Raw genomic sequence first — 9851 nt, forward strand, 5'->3', positions numbered from 1 at the left:
TCCCAATCTTTTGAGAATTCCCAGAGGATCAGTTTTCAGACTGATATTTCAGCTTGATCTTTGGTTGGGAAAACCTAGGCTGTGAATTTTTTCAGGCAGTGGTTCTCAATCCTAGCTGCACACTGGAATTACCTGGCAACCTTTAAAAAATATTAATGACTGGTCCTCACTCCAGCTCCTAGTTTCACTGGTCCGGGGTGTGGGCCTGGGCATTGGGATTTTGAAAAGTTCCTGAGAGGCTCACAATGTGCAGGTACGTTTCAGAACCACTGATCTTGTGTTCATCTGTTTCATGACTGGATTCAGCTGCATTTTGATAACAACACAAATGATTAATTGATGCATCTACATCATTTTGGGGGGGAGATGCTATGAACTGTCATGTAAGTTTTTAAGTAAGTAATATGGCAAGGATGCATTTCACATGCTAACTAATCATGTACACAAAACACTCTGGCTGGAGGAGGCTTTTCTGCTGTTATTTCCTGTCTGATCAACCTGGGCAGCTCCAGGTTATTTCCTCGAAGGGTATTCAGCCATGTTTCAGGTTGGCTTGACCATCATCTTTGGACTCCAGGATGCTGCTAATCCCCTGATATCCAGCCACTTTCCCTACCCAGCACGTGGTTTATGGCCCCTGCCTGAGTGTCTGTTAAGGAGTCCCCAGGCTCGAGGTTTTGTGGACTATCTGGTAAGCCCAGACCTGCCTTCAATTGTCAGCTACCTTCTATGACCCTCTTCAGGTTGACACAGGAACCCTGCAAACATTCTCCATACCCCCTGGCGGCTGAGGAAGACTCAGTGGCCTCTCTCAGGTCTGCTCTAAGCCTAGATCTGCCTTGCAACCATTTCTGCTCCACTTCAGTTGCCCCTTGCCAGAATTCCCAACGGAAGATAGGCCCACAGGTGCACTCTGGGGATCCCCAAACCCTAAATCCATCACAACCCTCCAGAGTTTCAACCCCTAAGAGGGGCCAAGGAGCCAAGCCCCATCTTTAAATCTAAAATCTCCCTTTCTTCTTCTGGTTCCTTCTTACAGTAGAAAGGCAGCAAGAAGGGAAAACTGAGTCACGTTCTCATTCCTTCCCACCCTATGGTTTACATCATGAATTCTATGCTTGCTGTCCTCTATGTTCTGCTAATGATACACAGTGCCAAGATTTTAGAATTTATTTTATTTATTTATTTATTTTTTTTTTTTAATTTTTTTTTTCAACGTTTATTTATTTTTGGGACAGAGAGAGACAGAGCATGAACGGGGGAGGGGCAGAGAGAGAGGGAGACACAGAATCGGAAACAGGCTCCAGGCTCTGAGCCGTCAGCCCAGAGCCTGACGCGGGGCTCGAACTCCCGGACCGCGAGATCGTGACCTGGCTGAAGTCGGACGCTCAACCGACTGCGCCACCCAGGCGCCCCAAGATTTTAGAATTTAAAAAACAACTTTTCTCTCCCAAGAATCTGACTTTCTTGGGGCGCCTGGATGGCTCAGTCGGTTAAGCATCCGACTTCAGCTCAGGTCATGATCTCACGGTTCGTGGGTTTGAGCCCCGTGTCCGGCTCTGTGCTGACAGCTCAGGAGCTGCTTTGGATCCTGGGTCTCCCTCTCTCTCTGCCCCTCTCCCACTCCCGCTCTGTCTCTTGCTCTCAAAAATAAATAATAAAAACATTTAAAAAAAAAGAATCTGAATTTCTCAAAATAATGGGCTGTCAGACAGTTGCTTCTCTTGTTTTCTAAATATCCCTTCAGAAATCCAGTCTCCTTCTGTGCTCTGGGCTGTATCTGCTTTCTGCTCCAATGAAGCGAAAGACACTGACTAAAGTGACAAAGCACTTGAGGCAAAAAGAAGATTATGGCAAAGAAAAATCTCTATTGATGTCTCAGAGTAATACCCCTCTACAATCATATCATAAAACGATACGGACCTGCTACATCAAGTGAATGTCAATTTGCAGCCAGATAAATTTGGAAAGCAAAATGATTTCAATGCAATTTCTAATAATGGCCAATAAGACGTACTTGCATTTAAAAGCACATAGATCTTTCCTCACAAGTGACAGAATAGGCTGAACATCTATTTTAGGGTTGAATAAAAGTTCCAGATCACATGCATTCAAGACCTGAGGACACAGAAGAAGAATATCATATCCAGTCTGTATATATATTCCAGGAAGATTTCACTGCCAAGGTGACAGCTGTGGATAGCTGTCCAGAGGAACTTTAGTCAAAGTCTATTGAGATTAAAAAAAAAAAAAAAGACGAATAAAAACAAATGAAGAATGAAAATCCCTTGGAAGAGCAGATTATTAACTCTGTGCTCCAAATCAAAAGATGAGTAACCAGACTTTGCTATTTGTTTCTTCCTCAGCTGGAAAGACAGCTAATGATGCAGAATGAAATGAGAGAAAGGCAGATGGCTTTGCAGATTGCTTGGTCTCGAGAATTCCTCAAATATTTTGGAACTTTTTTTGGCATTGCAGCCATCTCTTTAACAGCTGGGTATGTTTGCTATTTACTTTAAACTTGTCGTAAGTAATTTACTTATTTTTTCTTTTGACATTACATATTATCATAAAGTTGACCAAGACAGGACTTTGTTGCATACAATGTATATGTAAAAACAGTAATCCCTTATAGCTTAGTCCTTGGAGATAACTGTAGAACCAGGGTAGAAATAGTTAATTCTACCTCTAGTGTCTCAGATTTCTTCTATCCTTTTCTCCATTTTATAAGTTACAGGACTGACTTGATACCGACATAGAAGAAGTCCTCTGCTAATTTATCTCCACAATCCATAAGGGGGATATAGCAATACTTAACCATTTTTTAAATGATTAATCTGAGCCTCAACGTCAAATAAAGACGAGCAAGTCATAGACTCTGCTCTTGAGAATTGCAGACTCTGGGGAGAGATTGTGGGTAAGAAAATTCTATTTCTGTAAAATACTCAAATGAACTAAGTACCTTCTAAAATGGAAGACATTCGTCCAAAAGCAGGTAACTTTTTTTCATTGAGTATGGAGATAAGTATTTACAGGCCATTCTTGATATTTATTCTTTTTTGTTCTTGAACCAGAGCAATAAGAAGGAAGAAGCCAGCCTTCCTCTTCCCTATCATTCCATTAGGCTTTGTCCTCACCTACCAGTATGACTTAGGATATGGAACCCTTCTCCAAAGAATGAAAGGTCAGTTTTTGATAAAGCAGAGTCTATTTCTGATTCATCTTTTGGTTCAAGGATCCTCTCCTTATGGTCCCTTCATTTATGGGCATTTTGACAAGACCCCTCTCTCTGAGCTTCCAATGACCAACATATCTGCTCCCTCTCACAGCAGTGTGCTAGAGTCAACTCATACCAGCTCACGTGAACTATCAAATTTTCAGGAATTTGTAAGCTGGTTGTTAAATACAGTCATTATTAAAAATTTAATTATATAAACTTATAATTAAATAAATTATAAAAATAATATTAAATTCTATTAAAAACAATGGTAATATATACTCAACTTATCAGTTTTTCATTATTTTACTATTATCAGTACTCCTAAGTTATGTGTATCTATTTTATGTGTATCTACTGTATCTGCATGGCAGAAATGCAGATACAATATACAGACACAATAAGATACAGATACAACCCTGACTTCAGTGGCATCCCATTGGTAGCCTGAAGTTGGTCATGGTGGGAATATTTACACATGGAAATCTGCAAACACCAAATCAAGGCTTGACTTACTATTTTGTTGATTGTCTAAGCCAGGGGTTGGCAAACTATGGCCTGCAGGCTGGCCACATGTTTTTGAAAATAAAGTTTTATTAAAACACAGACATGCCCATTGATTTCTGAATTGTCTGTGGATATATTCCCATTACCACAACAGAGCTGAGTGGCTGCAATAGAGACATAAGGTCCCACAAGCCTAAAATATTTACTGTCTGGCCCTTTTAAGAAAGCTTGCCAACATGGTCTAGACTGAAGGAAGTGAAGAAGAAAATGTTAATACTGTAGATTGTGCTTAAATGTTTGTTGTGTCAATGGCTATTACACTGTGACTAGCACAAACAGTTGAGGAAATATTCTCCCAACATTTAAAAACTGTTATCTGAAAAATAAATAAAGTAAAATAAAATAAAAACTATTATCCGATTCAGCTAAGTTGTCTATATCATTCTCAAACAAATAACATTCCAACATATGTTACTGTTTCCACTTTTGTCCTACTCATTAGTATAAATGAAAATACCAACAAACATTCATGTTGGAATTATACTCTCTCATCAATTACAACTATAGATTAGCTATGAATATAATATTTCAGGAAAAAAACAATAAAAACATTCTGAGAATCAATTTGCTATGGGAAATTTATGATAAAGTATACAGAACATTTTATTTTTTTTATAAATTGTGTGCTACATTTATTTTATATAAGTAAAATTTATAATAAACTTATGTTCATAATAAACTTACATGCTTTTTTTTTTCCGGGAGAGCTGATTGTTAAATAATCACCAGCACCATGCTGTTCTCACAGAACTCTGGATTTTATTGCCCTAGAAAATAGCACTGCCACTGTCCCTTCTTCTTGAGCCTTTGACCCAGAGCATATTCCTCTCATGGGCTCTGTGGGCACATCACTGTCTCTCAAGCTCTGTGGGGACTGATTTGGTACAGGAAGGGAAGAAGTATAGGAAGGTATTGGAATCAGGGAGTAGAACTTCTCTTTCCCAAGCCTAGAGAGATACAAGGGTTACATGTTCTTAAAAATTCCCATTTGAAGATGGAAATACATTTTCCACACAAAAACTCTGCAAAAATGTTCCCTGGGGTCAAGCATTATTGGTATCATATCATAGTTCAGCTATATTGTGGGCTAAATAGTTTTTTGTTGATGGCCTAGAAATTTCTTGATTGCATTATTACTATGGGAAAATGAATTAAACACTGACCTACAAATTAAATTCTGGAGTGCAATCTCATTTTATGCAGGAGACTAACTACACAACTGATTTACCAATGTTAAAGCTCATTTCAATAACCTACTCAGTTTCATGCTACTCATCTGCTTAAGAATTCATTAGTCTGATTTTGCAAGATGAGGAGCTCTGGAGATAGATGGTAGGGATGCCTGCACAGCATTATGAATGTTTTTAATACCACTGAACTGTACGACTCAACATGGTTAAGACAGTAAATATTATATGTATTTTACCACCATAAAAAAGAATGGGGGGAAAAAACTCACTAGTCTTGAGTTCAATTGTTTCATTGTTTATATGGACATTAGAATTCTCAGCGCCTCATAAAAATTAATATGTACTATTAAATGTCAAGCCTGTTACACAGCATTCACTTGAACATATTACTAACAGAGAACAAGTTTATTTTCTAAGAACATTGTGATTGTATGTTTGGGAAGTAATTTTATTACAGGTCCATCAGAATCCACAGAACATATAATTTTAAAATTTCAAGACACACTGTGGGAATTTCCTGTTTAAAAAAATATATATAGGGGCACATGGGCAGCTCGGTCAGCTCTTCTCAGCTCAGGTCTTGATCTTACGGTTGTGAGTTAGAGCCCCATGTTGGGCTCCTCTAATCTACCAGGAAATGTGCCATCTTCAAAAGTTTAGGTTATAACATTTAGCCCTGTTAACTAGTGATGACCCAATATATACAACCCTTGTTTGACTGAATTTATCATCAGCCTTTCTGCAAACACATGGTGAGAATTTGCAGTATGTGAGGCCCTATCACATGGAAACATCTAGTATGTCATCAAAGGCTTATCTAATTACATATAATTTATAATGATTTTTACTTACTACTTAAGACAGAGGCAAAAAAAAAAAGATGTTTGCAGATGGTTGAAACATTATAATTTGAAAATTGTAAGCCCACCCTCTTGGGCCTGGGGTACAAATTAACTGTGTGCTAAAATAGAGGTACTTAAAGGAAACATTTGCCTTCTTTCCCAAGGAAAGTTTATAGAATGTCAACAATGTAGATTATAATTTTTTTAATCTTGCTAATTAGTCTTCAACTGGGCCCAAGACAGTACTAGCTGTTATTTGAAAGAGGAATTGTTTATAAAAATGTATATTCTTGGGAAGCCTGGGTGGCTCAGTTGGTTAGGCGTCCAACTTCGGCTCAGGTCCTGATCTCACTGCTTGTGAGTTTGAGCCCCACCTAGGGCTCTGTGCTGACAGCTCAGAGCCTGGAGCCTGCTTCAGATTCTGTGTCTCCCTCTCTCTCTGCCCCTCCCCTGCTCACGCTCTGTCTCGCTTTCTCTCCCTCTCTCTCTCAAATATAAAAAATAAAACATTAAAAAAAATTTTTAATGTATATTCTTGTGTGTATGTCTGTATACAGACTAAAGAACATTTAATATTATTTTGGGTATAAGTGGTTTCAGGTAAAAGATTAGCTTTTCTGAAAAGGTAGAATTTTAATAAGCTTTATTTTCTCTTATGTGTGTCGCTTATATATTAAGGGCAATATAGCAAAGACTTTTTGGCTTCTCCATCCCAAACCCCTCCAAACACAACTAAGGCTTACCATCCTGACTTTCCTTCAAGGGACTAAGTATTACACGTGGTATTCTTTTTCTTTTACATTTTAAAATGCTGTCTTCTATCAAATAAAATCTATGGCATATCATTTATCTCTGAGTCTTCAGAATTCCTTTCCTCCCAAAGGAAAGAATGGCCTTCCTTTGGGAGTTTCCTTCCCCTAAGGACAATGGGTGAAACATGTGAATGTGAGATTTAGGGGCATGCCTCCAACACTGTTACAGCTTGTCATTGCGATATAGCAATTTGGCCTTCTCACAAAACACTAATGGCCATTTTGTCACCTTGCATATTTCTGTACTTTATTTAAGGTGAAGCTGAGAACATACTGGAAACAGAAAAGAGTAAGTTGCAGCTGCCAAAAGGAATGATCACTTTCGAAAGCCTTGAAAAAGCCAGAAGGGAACAGAGTAAATTCTTCATAGACAAATGAAATTATGTTTACCCACCGAATCTCAAAACACATCATTGTTGACTTGAACCATGGTTTTTACAATTTTTAGATGCTTGAGATTTTGATATAATGGATTTTATTTTAAAATATTAAAATGCAAAATGGGTTTTGTTAAATGATTTTAAAATAAAATTTATAACATTCAACACAAAATTATGGAGGTACTCTAAATAACTTATTTCCTATATATGTGTATTACAAATATCTAAATGTATAATTAATAAATTATGTTGTTTTGAATTTCTGGAAGCAAATGTCCTGCTGCTCTCATTTCTCTGTCACACATGTTCCCTATCACATTTCTCTCCCACCAATACTTCTTTTATTTGGATTTGTCGATTGTCCTGTCTCTACATGATAGAAAACAACTAATGTTAATGACTAACATGAATATTGTACTTATTATGGCCACTTATTTTTTTGCATATATTATTGTAATCATCCCAACAATCCCATAAAGCAGGCATCATTTTACGGCTGTGGAAACTAAGACACAGAGAGCTTAAATTACTTGCCTAGAGCCATATAGAGACTTGAATCTAAATGGTTTGGCTCCAGTGAATATGCTCTAAAAGGCCTTGAAAAGGTTAGACCTTTAACACATTCTTGCCAAGCGAAGACAGCTGTGAAAGACAAAAGGTAAACACAGTCAAATGATGATTCAGGACAGAGCTGCTAAAGAGGTGGCAATGAGGGGAGGTTGATTAGGATCCTACCTTTTTACTTCCACTCACCAGGAAACCTATACTCATAAGATAACCCTATTTAGCCCCATTCCTACAGTTGCAAACCCTACATATATTAGAATAATTACAAAGATATTTCCTGATACCTACTCTGTATCAAGCACTATTGTAGGCCCTAGGGTTACATGAGTGAATGAACAGACAAGGTTGGTGCATCTCAGGCAAAGGAATGTGTTCTAGTAAGGGGTGGAAGAACTGAGGAAAGGAACAAACAAACATGGAGATAAACAAGACCATTTCTGATGGTGATGAATGCTCCAGTAGAAATAAAACAGGATGATTAACAGAGTGATTGGGAGCATGTGGGGAGGGGGGACTATGGATCTGGGACAGTAGGAACTGCCTCTCTACAGAGGTAACATTTCGGCTGATACTTGAATGGTGAATTAACCAGTCCTGTGAAGAGCAGGTAGGGGGACAGGGAAAGGATCTCAGCAAAGGGAAGAGCCAGAGGAAAAACTCTGAGACCTGGCATGGCCAAAGAATAGAAAGGCCAAGCAGAATAGGAGGAGATGAAATCTGAAGGGGGAACACAAGCCATTGTTATAAACAATAGTCATTATACTCAAGCAACTGACCACATATCAACATATGGTCCTGACAGAATCATAGTTGTAGAGAACGTTGGGTGAGGTCTTAAAGGATGCACTGAAGTTCTCCATGAAGGTAAGGAGGTGCAGAACAATGACATGCTGGGCAGAAGAAGAGGCTTGATTAAAGGCAAGACAGGATGTCACGTCCAGGGATTTGCTGCTGGTTCGATTTGCCTAAACTGGGGGGTTCCTCCTGTGAGGGACGTGTTAAGAAATGCACTTGGAGGCACAGATTATCTCTGGAATGGCTTTGGGTTTAAGGAATCTGCATCCTGAGAGTAATGGGCATGAAAGATCTGCACTGGGTTTTACTGGAATTAGTCACTATAGGGGGAAGATCCCAGAGCCCATGCAATGAAGAACGGCAATAGTCCACCCAAGTACTGGCCAGGGCCTGAACTAAGGCTGTGGCTTTGAGCATAGGTTCAGGAAAGTGACACAGAAGAATAGCAAAACTGGGAAACTAGTTTGAGTTTGTGGAGGGAGAAGAAAGTAAGTTCTCTTCATTGAATCATTAGCATGGATTTCCTGGAGGACACGGGAAAGTAGTGATTAGGAGGCACACTGGTGGTCTAAAGGATGCTTAACATCTAGCACTGGTTCATAGACCATGCCAGAATCTGGAATAGCATTTCTTTTACCTTAAATTCAATCATTCTGTCCAAACATTCCTGACAGGGCCCACCGAGAATGGGCTTAAGTGTCCTGCAAAGACTGACTGGCTAAAGACCTTACACAAGATGTGTGTCAGTGTGCAACACATCAGGCTGGGGTCCCTCTGGACCACCAGGACATTCATTTGTATTGGCCTCTCACCCTGGCATTAACCCTGAGTTCGTTAGTAATTATTACTCAATAGAACCTCTGCTAAACACACACACACTCACATTTTTGTTTGTGCCTATGGTGGGGCAAAAATCAAAGCAGAGCTATTAAATAAAGGCTTTGCACTTCAACTGTATTAAAATATATTCCAATTGTCTTTTGTATTACTGATTATCCAATGCTTTTCCCCTTATTTATTATTAAACATAATAATATTTATATTATGAAATATAATAATATTTATAATTGAAAGGACATTTTTGCTCTGACACTCGAGCTGTTAGCCATTTATGTTAATACTTGCACTAATTACTATTATTATTATTATTATTAAATTCTGATTACCAACTAGACATCTGACATTTCTTTTTTTTTGAATTTTCTAATTTTTTTTTATGTTTGAGAGAGAGCATGAGCTGGGAAGGGGCAGAGAGAGAGGGAGACAGAGGATCTGAAGTGGGCTCTAAGTTGACAGCAGAGAGCCCGATGCAGGGCTCAAACTCACAAATTGTGAGATTGTGACCTGAGCCAAAGTTGGACGCTCAACCAACTGAGCCATTCAGGTACCCCTAGACATCTGACATTTCTAAATACTGAACATGATGTGGTCTTTGTTCAGGTAGCTTATATTTACAGATCTTTGTGATATTACAAGAAGAA

General features: G+C 38.7%; 1 protein-coding gene across 2 annotated transcripts in view; it reads left to right on the forward strand.

The window, feature by feature from the left end:
* Positions 1-7276, forward strand: part of PLGRKT (plasminogen receptor with a C-terminal lysine) — a 45243-nt gene extending 37967 nt beyond the window's left edge. For both annotated transcript variants that reach the window (XM_047101274.1, XM_047101283.1), the window contains exons 4-6: positions 2367-2497; positions 3075-3184; positions 6885-7276. In XM_047101274.1, coding sequence (XP_046957230.1) covers positions 2367-2497; positions 3075-3184; positions 6885-7006 — 363 coding nt within the window. In that variant the 3' untranslated portion in view covers positions 7007-7276. The remainder of the gene's footprint in view (positions 1-2366; positions 2498-3074; positions 3185-6884) is intronic.
* Positions 7277-9851: the final 2575 nt, after the last annotated feature.

This window comes from Lynx rufus, unplaced genomic scaffold (assembly GCF_022079265.1).
Source record: "Lynx rufus isolate CCGP_SWC_20201006 ecotype Redwood Valley unplaced genomic scaffold, mLynRuf1.p SCAF_10, whole genome shotgun sequence".
NCBI lineage: Eukaryota > Metazoa > Chordata > Mammalia > Carnivora > Felidae > Lynx > Lynx rufus.